The following is a 14,167-nucleotide window of genomic DNA, read 5'->3' as shown; positions in this document are numbered from 1 at the left end:
TCAGCCGTAGTGAGACGCGTCATAGCGCTTCGCCCTCGCTCAGTGTTTCCTCTCAACCGTAGTGAGATGCGTCATAGCGCTTCGCCCTCGCTTGGTGTTTCCTCTCAACCGTAGTGAGATGCGTCATAGCGCTTCGCCCTCGCTTGGTGTTTCCTCTCAGCCGTAGTGAGATGCGTCATAGGGCTTCGCCCTCGCTCAGTGTTTCCTCTCAGCCATAGTGAGATGCATCATCACGCTTCACCCTCGCTCAGTGTTTCCTCTCAACCGTAGTGAGATGCATCATCACGCTTCACCCTCGCTTGGTGTTTCCTCTCAGCCATAGTGAGACGCGTCATAGCGCTTCGCCCTCGCTCAGTGTTTCCTCTCAACCGTAGTGAGATGCATCATCACGCTTCACCCTCGCTTGGTGTTTCCTCTCAGCCATAGTGAGATGCGTCATAGCGCTTCACCCTCGCTCAGTGTTTCCTCTCAGCCGTAGTGAGATGCATCATCATGCTTCACCCTCACTCAGTGTTTCCTCTCAGCCGTAGTGAGATGCGTCATAGCGCTTCGCCCTTGCTCAGTGTTTCCTCTCAGCTGTAGTGAGATGCATCATCACGGTTCACCCTCGCTCAGTGTTTCCTCTCAGCCGTAGTGAGACGCGTCATAGCGCTTCGCCCTCGCTCAGTGTTTCCTCTCAACCGTAGTGAGATGCGTCATAGCGCTTCGCCCTCGCTTGGTGTTTCCTCTCAGCCATAGTGAGATGCGTCATAGCGCTTCGCCCTCGCTCAGTGTTTCCTCTCAGCCATAGTGAGATGCATCATCACGCTTCACCCTCGCTCAGTGTTTCCTCTCAACCTTAGTGAGATGCATCATCACGCTTCACCCTTGCTCAGTGTTTCCTCTCAGCCGTAGTGAGATGCATCATCACGCTTCACCCTCGCTTGGTGTTTCCTCTCAGCCATAGTGAGATGCGTCATAGTGCTTCGCCCTCGCTCAGTGTTTCCTCTCAACCGTTGTGAGATGCATCATCACGCTTCGCCCTCGCTCAGTGTTTCCTCTCAACCTTAGTGAGATGCATCATCATGCTTCACCCTTGCTCAGTGTTTCCTCTCAACCGTAGTGAGATGCATCGTCACGCTTCACCCTCGCTCGGTGTTTCTTCTCAGCCATAATGAGATGTGTCATAACGCTTCACCCTCGTTCATTGTTTCCTCTCAGCCCTAGTGAGATGCGTCATCGTGCTTCACCCTCATTCAGTGTTTCCTCTCAACCGTAGTGAGATGCATCATCACGCTTCACCCTCGCTTGGTGTTTCCTCTCAGCCATAGTGAGATGCATCATAGCGCTTCACCCTCGCTCAGTGTTTCCTCTCATTCGTAGTGAAATGCGTTGTCGTGCTTTGCCCTCGCTCAGTGTTTCCTCTCAGCCATAGTGAGACACGTCGTCGTGCTTCAGCCTCGTTCGGTGTTTCCTCTCAACCGTAGTGAAATGCATCGTCATTCTTCGCCCTCGCTTGGTGTTTCCTCTCAGCCGTTGTGAGATGCATTGTCACACTTTGCCCTCGCTTGGTGTTTCCTCTCAACCGTAGTTAGACACATTGTCACACTTTGCCCTCGTTCAGTGTTTCCTCTCATCCGTAGTGAAATGCGTTGTCGTGCTTTGCCCTCGCTCTGTGTTTCCTCTCAGCTGTAGTGGGATGTGTCGTTGTGCTTCACCCTCGCTCAGCGCTCACCTCTGCCCCGATCGACACACACGCTGCTGGATAAATCAATGAATCAGTGTCAGGGCTGAAGTAATGTCACCGGAGGGCGTGTCATAAATCAGAGTCAGCCATCTTCCCCCAATCACTGGTATGGAGAGATCCTTAGCTCTGTGTGTGTGTGTGTGTGTGTGTGTGTGTGTGTGTGTGTGTGTGTGTGTGTGTGTGTGTGTGTGAGGCATACTGGGTTTTGGCGGGGTAATGAATGCCTCCATCCTGCCCCGGCAGTCAGCAGATTGCCCCGCGTTGATGGATCCTGTCAGCTCGCTGCGCCGTGCTACATTTCATTGCACAATAAACATCGCTGTCAAAAGCAAACAAAATGAAACCAATTTATCCCGAGCGCAGAGAGCGCGCTAAATGAAATTAATGTAGTGTGGGGAAGCGAGTGTATTATCCCTCATGGACGCTCCACACACAGCTGAGACACGGCTCTCTTCCTTTCTTTCTTTCTTTTTTTTATTTGATCCATTTGTAGTGTGGGTCAGGATACAGAGTGAACACTTGATTGTGGGATGGACAGAGAGAGAGAGAGAGAGAGAGAGAGAGAAAGAGAGCGAGAGAGAAAAAAAGTGTGCAGGTGGATGGATGAAGGGCAAGACACACAGAGAGTCACGGATGAAGAGGAAGAGATTGTGGGAGAGATGAAAAAAGACAGACAGAAAGTGAGAGCTTGATAGTGACAGACACACACCTGAAAAGAAAGACTGAGAAAAGAGAGTGATAGAAATAGAAAGATAGACAGAGAGACAGATAGAGATAAACTATGGGGGGGAGAGAGAGAGAGAGAGAGACCCAAAAAGAAAGACTGAGAAAAGAGAGTGATAGAAATGGAAAGACAGATAGATAGATAGATAGATAGATAGATAGATAGATAGATAGATAGATAGATAGATAGATAGATAGATAGATAGATAGATAGATAGATAGATAGATAGATAGATAGAATATGTGTGTGGGCAGAAGAATGAAGTGTGAGACAGAGAGAATGAATGAATGGATGAAGAGAGAGAGATTGGGAGAGATGGAAAGAGACAGACAGAAAGAGAGAGATCAAGACTGACAGACAAAGAAAAATTGTGAGAAAAAGAGTGAGTGAGAGATAGACAAAGAAAGATAGACAGATAAACTTTGACAGAGAGAGGGAGATGGACAGAGATGGAGAGAGATGTTCACACAAAAAGAGAGATAGAGAAAGAGAAAGACAAAAAGAGTGAGAGACAGTGAGAGAGAGAGAGAGAGAGAGATTATTTATGTTAAATGTAACACTAAGTGGATAAAAACTATGACTTGCTGTTCATTAATAGAGTGCTGCAGTGAAAGAGGAATAAAACACAGGGATGTTGGAAGTGTAAGGAGGCTTCATGACTCCGCCCACTCAGTGATTAGTTTCCTCTAACAGCGCCACACTCGCGGGTTTATTCCTGATGTGTTGGTTTAAATCCTCAGAAATAGAAATAAAACTGAGGGCTTTTGGGGAGGTGAGACTCTGATTGGCAGCCTGTCCCCGAGTTTGAGTCCTCATCCTCTTCCTTGTCCTCCATTTCCTCTCCGCGTGTCCCTTCCTCCATCTGTTTAAAGCTAAACCGGAGCTGCTTGGTGGCCTTTTTCCCTCCTCCTCCTCCTCCTCCTCCACTCTGTTTGGACGCTGAAGATTACACTTTAAGCGCCACACAGACTCATTAAGAACTCTTTTGTTGTTGTTGTTTTGCTGTAAGACCGGCGGCCCGTTGCAGGTAACGCACGCCAAGCAGCGCAGGACGTGCGATTTCCTCATCAACACACATCACATGTGGATGATGAAATATTCATGCCTCATTCAGAGCTTTCTTTTTCCAGTTTTTTTTTTCTGAATCATTAAAGATGTATTGGAGCATATGGGAAGCCCTTTTTGGGTTTGTTTTATTTTTCAGGCCTTGTTTATCAACATGTTTTTTTTTTTTTGTTTAAATATTCATATGCCTTTTATTTAATTCTTTCACATCTTACATATAAAAGGGAGAGAGAGAGAGAGAGAGAGAGAGAGAGAGAGAGAAATCTTTTCCGTCCTGCTGTAAGAGAGAAATCTGGGCTTGATGATGATGCTGAGTGGCCTGATTGAGAGGCTGAATGCTTATACACACACACACACACACACACACACACGCGCGCGCGCACACACACACGCGCACACGAGTGTGAAATGATGGGGTGCTTGTGCCGTGGATGAATATTTAACAAAGATTTAAGTGAAGGTTTCTTTTCTGTTCTTTTGGATACAAGCAAAACCCACAAAGCTGTCTTGTTCTGTCCAAAGTGAAGGCCATGGGGTTAGGTGTGTGTGTGTGTGTGTGTGTGTGTGAGAGGTCCAGTTTGTTTCCTCCAGCCCCTATGAAGTTAATTAATGCTTCACGTTCGTTTTTGTCCTTCTTCTCGCTCTGGTGTTTCCAGGGAGTAAGGAGCTGAATGGTTCTGCCAATAAACCACAACAGTATTATTGTTGGCCAACAGGAGGTGCCAGCACCACTGAAGCCCGGGTGTTCAGAGAATCGCGAGGTCGGAACCCCAACGAGCCGCACATCAAGCGACCCATGAACGCCTTCATGGTGTGGGCCAAAGACGAGCGCCGCAAAATCCTGCAGGCTTTCCCCGACATGCACAACTCCAACATCAGCAAAATCCTGGGTGAGTCCCACAAATGTGTTTACACCTTAATCACAGTATTGATCGATGCCCATAAACCTGTGTCCAGCTCATCTAAATTCAGAGGAAACCACTTTACTAAAACCTACTGGGTAAGAATCTTCTGCACCTGCTGTTACCTCCAGAAAGACGCTCTATGCTAGCTATTTATTTATTTATTTATTTATTTATTTATTGCTAGAACTTGTTCAGCGATGTGTAAACACTCGACAGGTAAAAATGAGCAAGTTGTTCGTTTAGGGGTTTCATCACAACTTTATAAAACGCTTGTTATGTTTGCTCTTTTGACTAAAGTAAGTGTGGTGCTTCTTCACCGCAGGCCGTTACATCAATATCGTTAACGCTGCATGAGCGAAGAAAAATAAATCGGCTGCCTTTGTAGCTTTTCACAAAAGGAGATTTAAAAGCCACATTAACGAGTTCTGATTTTTGTGATCTTTCACCATCATCGGGTCGATGAGTCTGTTTATGTTTGATAAACTTACGCTAAGATGTTTCGACAACATGGGAGTTAGATAAGCCCCGCCCCCAAGACAGGCTGACTTTTTTTTTTGTAAATTATGCTCGTCATGAAATATTTCTACTTTTCTTTCAAGTCATAAATGATGATAAAATAAGATTTCACAAATTAAGATAATGATTTTGTTACAATTTTAACACAAAAAAACACTCTCAAAGGTTTAAAAATAGTGTAAATAGAAAACGTGATTTTGCTACTTATTTAATGTTTTAGGGCGGGGTTAATATAGTGAACCAAGATTAAACACAGACTAAAACTAAAACTAGCAGTGAAAAAATAATTTTGCTAACTGAAATAGAAATAAAAATATCAGTTTTCAAAAAACAAGGCGAAAACTAAATAAATAATTCAATGAACAGTGCAACACGAACTAAACTGTAATAGAATTACAGGTAAAATCAGCTTTGTTTTCATTTTCATTTTCGTTTTCCCTCTCGAGAGAGTAACGGACTCGTTCCAGTAGGTGGCAGTAATGTAACGCAGGCTGCTGTAAAACTCCAAAGAAGCAGATTCCTTCTGGGCAACGCCTGAAAAACTAAAATTAAATACAAACTAAAGTAAATCTTTTCAATTTCTTGAATATGAGAATAAAACTAAAACTACTTATGCACTTGTTAAACAAACTAAAACTAAAATTATTTAAAAAAAAACAACAACTGAAAGATTAAATATAAAAACTAAAAATGAAAATGTCTAAACTATAATAACTTGTAAATAATCATATAATAATTGTTTCTTCTATAAAATTATGTCATTAGCGTGCTGCTGTAATGAGCCGCTCTGTCAGATATAAATCCGTATAAAGGATTCGGTTCTGTGATTTTCAGCTCTGTATAAATATTCCACTGTTCGGACGAGGAGACGGAGATAAATGTGCGTGATGTGAAGAATAAAGAGAACAGTGTTCATGACGTGCTGAAAGTCTGTTGAAGTAAACAAACGTGAGCAGCTTTACACTTTACTTTCACCAAGCGGCTGAACTGAACTGAGATCGAGTGGCGATCGAGTGGCAATTGAGTGGCAATCACTTCCTGAAAGAGTCACAGTGTTGTTTTGGTCTGAAGATCATTTCTGTCGGGGCGGCACGGTGGTGTAGTGGTTAGCGCTGTCACCTCACAGCAAGAAGGTCCGGGTTCGAGCCCCGTGGCCGGCGAGGGTCTTTCTGTGTGGAGTTTGCATGTTCTCCCCGTGTCCGCGTGGGTTTCCTCCGGGTGCTCCGGTTTCCCCCACAGTCCAAAGACATGCAGGTTAGGTTAACTGGTGACTCTAAATTGAGCGTAGGTGTGAATGTGAGTGTGAATGGTTGTCTGTGTCTATGTGTCAGCCCTGTGATGACCTGGCGACTTGTCCAGGGTGTACCCCGCCTTTCGCCTGTAGTCAGCTGGGATAGGCTCCAGCTTGCCTGCAACCCTGTAGAACAGGATAAAGTGGCTACAGATAATGAGATGAGATCATTTCTGTCCATTGGAGAAGAAGCTGAAATGCAAATTAAATGAAAACATTGAAGACTTATTGATAAAAGAAATGAGAGTAAAAGAGTAAAAAAGTAAAATCAACAAATAAATATATTACGTTCATTATGTCTTCTTCTTAAATCAAAATAATTAGTTTTCTTTTGTTTCAGACATGTAAAAGTTTTTTACCTCTACACCATAGCTTTTCAATATTGACAGGGAGGTCACGCCTCCGTAACATCAGCTGATTATAAAGGCACGTCACATACCAACATCCGGGTGACCCTCTGATGAAGACGGAAGTTACACCGTCGAAACATGTCAGGTAAAGGTAAAAAGCTTTTACATGTCTGAAACAAAAGAAAACTAATTATTTTAAAATCAACAGATTAGATTAGATTAGATTAGATTAGATTAGATTAGATTAGATTAGATTAGATTAGATTAGATTAGATTAGATAGAACTTTATTGATCCCTTTGGGAGGGTTCCCTCAGGGAAATTAAGATTCCAGCAGCATCATTACAGATAAACAGAGAAAAGAAAATAGAGAAAAACTTCTAGATAAATTAAATTAAATTGAGTATTTATATATAAAAAGAATAAGATATGGGGAAGAGAGGAAGGGGAAAAAAGGGGCCACCAGGAGAGATACTGCACATTGTCCGGTATTGGTTATTGTCAGGCTAGGCTACTGCTCCTTCCCGTCCTCTGTCCTCCTGTTCCCCCTCCTCCCCCCCAGAGAGGAGTTGTACAGTCTGATGGCGTGAGGGACAAAGGAGTTTTTGAGTCTCTTCGTCCTGCACTTGGGAAGGAGCATTCTGTCACTGAACAGGCTCCTCTGGTTGCTGATGACGGTGTGCAGAGGGTGACTGGCATCGTCCATGATGTTCAATAGTTTGTCCATAGACCTCTTCTCTGCCACCGTCACCAGAGAGTCCAGCTTCATGCCGACCACAGAGCCGGCCCGCCTGATCAGTTGTGTCCTTCTTGGATGTGCTGCCCCCCCAGCACACCACGGTGTAAAACAGGACACTGGCGACCACAGACTGATAGAACATCCACAGGAGTTTCCTGCAGATGTTAAAGGACTGCAGCCTCCTAAGGAAGTATAGCCTGCTCTGTCTCGTCCTGTATAAGTGATTAGTGTTGCAAGTCCAGTCCAGCTTGCTGTCCAGCCACAGCCCGAGGTACTTGTAGGAATCCACAGCCTCCACCTTGACTCCCTCGATCAGAACTGGTCGTGACTTTGGTCTGGACCTCCCAATATACAGTTGCGGTCAGAAGTTTACATACAGTGACATGAATGTCATCTTGGATCTGAATGTCATGGCAATATTTGGGCTTTCAGTCATTTCTTTGAACTGTTCTTTTTCTGTGGCAGAATGATTGTACAGTATACAACTTTAATTAAAAAAAACACTAGAATTTGGTGCACAAGTTTTAATTTTCTTTGGGTTTTCTGAAATCAACACAGGGTCAAAAATATACATACAGCACACCAAATATTTGGGTAAAATGTCTCTTTCCAAGATTCACCTTTTCCAAACATTTTTGTTTCGCATGAACAAGCTTCTGGCAGAATTCTGGTTGGATATTTCATGACTCTTCATGGTAGAATTGGTAGAGTTAAATATATATATATTTTTTTCTTGGCATGGACTCGACTTATAAGCACGGTCCATATATTTTCAACAGGGTTGAAGTCAGGACTTGTTATAAGCTTAATGTTAGCCTGCTTTATCCTCTACAACCAGCTCTGATGCATGTTTGGGTTCACTGTCCTGTTGTAACCCCCAAGTCATGTTCAAGTTTCTGATGGTTTATGCTGAAGAATTCTGAGGTTGTCCTCCTTCTTCATTATTCCATCCACTTTGGGCAATGAATCAGTTCCACTGTCAGCAAAACAGCCCCAGAGCATGATGATCCTACCACCATCACCAGCTGGTACGTTGTTCCTCTGTACATGGTGGTCATTGTGAACAAACAACTCAATCTTTGTCTCATCTGATCATACAGCTTTCCTTCAGAAGGCTTTTTCTTTGTCTGTGTGGTCAGCTTCAAACTTTAGTTAAGCTTGAAGGTGTCAATTTTGGAGCAGGGGGTTATTTCTTGGATAGCAGCCTCTTAGTCCATGGTGATCTGAACTGTAGACCATCAGCTTCCAGGTCATGGCAGGGCTGTGCCATGGTGGTTCCCAGGTTGTTCCTGACCATCCAAACCAATTTCCTTTCAGCTGAGGGTGACACTTTGGGTTTTCTTGAAGCAAAGTGCCTTGGCAAAGTGACTACGCCTCACAATAACTTGGATACAGTTGTTTGAACTGATCTTAGAATTTGCAGTTGTTTAGAAATGGCTCCAAGAGACATTCCTGAGTTGTGTACAGTGGTGCTTGAAAGTTTGTGAACCCTTTAGAATTTTCTATATTTCTGCATAAATGTGACCTAAAACATCATCAGATTTTCACACAAGTCCTAAAAGTAGATAAAGAGAACCCAGTTAACCAAATGAGGCAAAAATATTATACTTGCTCATTTATTTATTGAGGAAAATGATCCAATATTACATATCTGTGAGTGGCAAAAGTATGTGAACCTCTAGGATTAGCAGTTAATTAGAAGGTGAAATTAGAGTCAGGTGTTTTCAATCAATGGGATGACAATCAGGTGTGAGTGGGCACCCTGTTTTATTTAAAGAACAGGGATCTATCAAAGTCTGATCTTCACAACACATTTTTGTAGAAGTGTATCATGGCACAAACAAAGGAGATTTCTGAGGACCTCAGAAAAAGCGTTTTTGATGCTCATCAGGCTGGAAAAGGTTATAAAACCATCTCTAAAGAGTTTGGACTCCACCAATCCACAGTCAGACAGATTGTGTACAAATGGAGGAAATTCAAGACCATTGTTACCCTCCTCAGGAGTGGTCAACCAACAAAGATCACTCCAAGAGCAAGGCGTGTAATAGTTGGCGAGGTCACAAAGGACCCCAGGGTAACTTCTAAGTAACTGAAGGCCTCTCTCACATTGGCTAATATTAATGTTCATGAGTCCACCATCAGGAGAACACTGAACAACAATGGTGTGCATGGCAGAGTTGCAAGGAGAAAGCCACTGCTCTCCAAAAAGAACATTGCTGCTCATCTGCAGTTCGCTAAAGGTCACATGGACAAGCCAGAAGGCTATTGGAAAAATGTTTTGTGGATGGATGAGACCAAAATAGAACTTTTTGGTTTAAATGAGAAGCGTTATGTTTGGAGAAAGGAAAACGCTGCATTCCAGCATAAGAACCTTATCCCATCTGTGAAACATGGTGGTGGTAGTATCATGGTTTGGGCCTGTTTTGCTGCATCTGGGCCAGGACGGCTTGCCATCATTGATGGAACAATGAATTCTGAATTATACCAGCGAATTCTAAAGGAAAATGTCAGAATATCTGTCCATGAACTGAATCTCAAGAGAAGGTGGGTCATGCAGCAAGACAACGACCCTAAGCACACAAGTCGTTCTACCAAAGAATGGTTAAAGAAGAATAAAGTTAATGTTTTGGAATGGCCAAGTCAAAGTCTTGAACTTAATCCAATCAAAATGTTGTGGAAGGACCTGAAGCGAGCAGTTCATGTGAGGAAACCCACCAACATCCCAGAGTTGAAGCTGTTCTGTACGGAGGAATGGGCTAAAATTCCTCCAAGCCAGTGTGCAGGACTGATCAACAGTTACCGGAAACGTTTAGTTGCAGTTATTGCTGCCCAAGGGGGTCACAGCAGATACTGAAAGCAAAGGTTCACATACTTTTGCCACTCACAGATATGTAACATTGGATCATTTTCCTCAATAAATAAATAACCAAGTATAATATTTTTGTCTCATTTGTTTAACTGGGTTCTCTTTATCTACTTTTAGGACTTGTGTGAAAATCTGATGATGTTTTAGGTCATATTTATGCAGAAATATAGAAAATTCTAAAGGATTCACGAACTTTCAAGCACCACTGGATATCTGCAATCCTCTTTCTCAGATCTGCACTGAGCTCCTTAGACTTTCTCATTTTACTATGTGTTGGTCAATCCAATGAGTGCTATAAACAAGCCCTTTTTATGAAGGCACAGAGAATCTACCAGCTGTAGTCAATCATGATCAGTAACAGGAAGTTAAGAGACCTCGGCCTTGGCAAGATAAGAGACATTTTGGAAGTTTCAACACCTCTGAATTAATAATCTAAGTGAGCGTATGCAATTTTTTTGACCCGTCTCATCTCGTCTCGTCTCGTCTTCTTCCGCTTTATCCGGGACCAGGTCGCGGAAGCAGCAGTCTAAGCATGGAAGCCCAAACTTCCCTCTCCCCAGACACCTCGGTCAGCTCCTCAGGAAGAACACCGAGGCGTTCCCAGGCCAGCCGAGAGACATAGTCCCTCCAGCGTGTCCTGGGTCTTCCCTGGGGCCTCCTCCGGGGGGGACATGCCTGGAACACCTCCCCAGGGAGGCATCCAGGAGGCATCCGAAAAAGATGCCCGAGCCACCTCAGCTGGTTCCTCTCCATGTGGAGGAGCAGCGGCTCTACTCCGAGCTCCTCCCGAGTGACTGTGCTTCTCACCCTATCTCTAAGGTAGCGCCCAGCCACCCTGCGAAGGAAACTCATTTCGGCCGCTTGTATCCACAATCTTGTTCTTTTGGTCATTACCCAAAGCTCATGACCATAGGTGAGAGTCGGAACATAGATTGACTGGTAAATTGAGAGCTTCGCCTTTTGGCTCAGCTCCTTCTTCACCATGTCAGACCGGTAAAGCGACAGCATCACTGTGGAGGCTGCACCGATCCGCCTGTCAATCTCACGCTCCATCCTTCCCTCACTCGTGAACAAGATCCCGAGATACTTAAACTCTTCCACTTGAGGCAGGACTTCTCCACCAACCTGGAGAGGGCAAGCCACCCTTTTCCGGTTGAGAACCATGGCCTTGGACTTGGAGGTGCTGATTCTCATCCCAGCTGCTTCACACGACTGCAAACCGCCCCAGTGCATGCTGGAGGTCCTGGTTTGAAGAAGCCAACAGGACAACATCATCCGCAAAAAGCAGAGATGAAATCCTGTGGTTCCCAAACAGGATTCCTTCCGGCCCCTGGCTGTGCCTAGAAATTCTGTCCATAAAAAATTATGAACAGAACCGGTGACAAAGGGCAGCCCTGCCGGAGTCCAACATGCACTGGGAACAGGTCTGACTTACTGCCGGCAATGCGAACCAGACTCCTGCTCCGTTCGTACAGGGACCGGACAGCCCTTAGCAAAGAGCCCCGAACCCCATACTCCCGAAGCACTCCCCACAGAATACCATGGGGGACACGGTCGAATGCCTTCTCCAGATCCACAAAGCACATGTGTACTGGTTGGGCAAACTCCCATGAACCCTCGAGCACCCTATGAAGGGTATAAAGCTGGTCCAGTGTTCCGCGACCAGGACGAAAACCACATTGTTCCTCCTGGATCTGAGGTTTGACTATTGGTCGAATTCTCCTCTCCAGTACCCTAGAGTAAACTTTCCCCGGGAGGCTGAGAAGTGTGATTCCCCTATAATTGGAGCACACTCTCCGGTCCCCTTTCTTAAAAAGAGGGACCACCACCCCAGTCTGCCACTCCAGAGGCACTGTCCCCAACCGCCATGCGATGTTGCAGAGGCGTGTCAACCAAGACAGCCCCACAACCTCCAGAGACTTGAGATACTCAGGGCAGATCTCATCCACCCCCAGTGCCTTGCCACCAAGGAGCTTGCAAACCACCTCAGTGACTTCGGCTTGGGTAATGGACGAGTCCACCTCTGAGTCATCAGCTTCAGTCTCCTCAATGGAAGACATGACGGTGTGATTGAGGAGATCCTCAAAGTATTCCTTCCACCACCTGACAATGTCCCCAGTCGAGGTCAACAGCTCCCCACCTGCACTGTAAACAGTGTTGGCAGAGTACTGCTTCCCCCTCCTGAGGCGCCGGACGGTTTGCCAGAATTTCTTCAAGGCCGACCGATAGTCCTTCTCCATGGCCTCCCCGAACTCCTCCCAGTTCCGAGTTTTTGCCTCCGCAACTGCCCGAGCTGCAGCATGCCTGGCCTGCTGATACCTGTCAGCTGCCTCAGGGGTCCCGGAGGTCAACATGGCCCGATAGGACTTCTTCTTCAGCTTGACGGCATCCCTTACTTCCGGTGTCCACCACCGGGTTCGGGGATTGCCGCCACGACAGGCACCGGAGACCTTGCGGCCACAGCTCCAAACAGCTGCGTCCACAATGGAGGTAGAGAACATGGTCCACCCAGACTCAATGTCCCCCGCCTCCCTCGGAAGCTGGGAAAAGCTCTCCCGGAGGTGGGAGTTAAAGACCTCCCCAACAGAGTGCTCGGCCAGACATTCCCAGCAGACCCTCACCATACGTTTGGGCCTGCCAGGTCTGTCCAGCTTCCTCCTCCGCCAGCGGATCCAACTCACCACCAGGTGGTGATCAGTTGACAGCTCAGCCCCTCTCTTCACCCGAGCGTCCAAGACATAGGGCCGGTGATCAGATGAAACGACAACAAAGTCTATCATCGACCTCCGACCTAAGGTGTCCTGGTGCCACGTGCACTTGTGGACACCCCTATGCTCGAACATGGTGTTCGTTATGGACAAACCGTGACTAGCACAAAAGTCCAATAACAAAACACCACTCGGGTTCAGATCAGGGAGGCCATTCCTCCAAACCACGCCCCTCCAGGTGTCACTGTCATCGCCCACATGAGCATTGAAGTCCCCCAGTAACACAATGGAGTCCCCAGTCTGAGCACCCCTCAGTACCTCTCCCAGGGACTATAAGAAGTCCGGATACTCTATACTGCTATTCGGCCCGTAGGCACAAACGACCGCAAGAGCCCTCTCCCCAATCCGAAGGCGCAGAGAGGCAGCCCTCTCGTTCACTGGGGTAAACTCCAACACATGGCGGCTGAGCTGGGGAGCTATAAGCAAGCCCACACCAGCCCGCCACCGCTCACCACGGGCGACTCCAGAGAAGTGGAGAGTCCAGCCCCTCTCGAGGAGCTGGGTTCCAGAGCCCAAGCTGTGCATGGAGGTGAGCCCGACTATCTCTAGCCGGTACCTCTCAACCTCCCGCACAAGCTCAGGCTCTTTCCCCCCCAGCGAAGTGACATTCCATGTCCCAACAGCTAGCCGCTGTGTCCGGGGATCAGGTCGTCGAGGCCCCTGCCTTCGACTGCCACCCAATCCACACTGCACCAGTCCCCTACTGCTACCTCTGTAGGTGGTTAACCCACAGGAGGTCGGGCCCACGTCACCTCGTCGGGCTGAGCCCGGCCGGGCCCCATGGGCAAAGGCCCAGCCACCAAGCGCTTGCATACGAGCCCCAACCCCAAGCCTGGCTCCAGGGTGGGGCCCCGGCTGCGCCATACCGGGCGACATCACGGTCCTTGATGGTTTCTCCATAAGGGTTTTGGTGATTTTTTTGACCCTGTATGTATAATTTTGACCTTGTGTTGATTTCAGAAAACCCAAAGAAAATTAAAACTTATGCACCAAATTCTAGTGTTTTTTTTATTAAAGCTGTATGCTGTACAATCATTCTGCCACAGAAAAAGAACAGTTCAAAGAAATTACTGAAAGCCCAAATATTGCCCTGACATTCAGATCCAAGATGACATTCATGTCACTGTATGTAAACTTCTGACCACAACTGTATATACTGTATACGGGTCTGTATCAGAAACTGGGTGCTGTGGGGGTCCCCCACTAAATATACTCAAT

The 14,167-nt window shown here is 46.2% G+C and overlaps 1 protein-coding gene across 13 annotated transcripts in view; it reads left to right on the top strand.

Annotated features, from left to right (window-relative positions):
- Nucleotides 1-14,167, top strand: part of sox6 (SRY-box transcription factor 6) — a 275,016-nt gene that overhangs the window by 248,619 nt on the left and 12,230 nt on the right. For 11 of the 13 annotated variants that reach the window (XR_009656643.1, XM_060940777.1, XM_060940776.1 and 8 more), the window contains one exon: nt 4,172-4,405. Coding sequence is in view for 12 of the 13 variants with exons in the window: in XM_060940777.1 (XP_060796760.1) it covers nt 4,172-4,405 (234 nt within the window). In the remaining variant the exon portion in view is untranslated. The remainder of the gene's footprint in view (nt 1-4,171; nt 4,406-14,167) is intronic. The other 2 variants (XM_060940773.1, XM_060940772.1) reach the window with 1 other exon arrangement.

Source organism: Neoarius graeffei, chromosome 15 (assembly GCF_027579695.1).
Source record: "Neoarius graeffei isolate fNeoGra1 chromosome 15, fNeoGra1.pri, whole genome shotgun sequence".
NCBI classification, from domain to species: Eukaryota; Metazoa; Chordata; class Actinopteri; order Siluriformes; family Ariidae; genus Neoarius; species Neoarius graeffei.
This window is presented reverse-complemented; position numbering and strand designations above follow the sequence as displayed.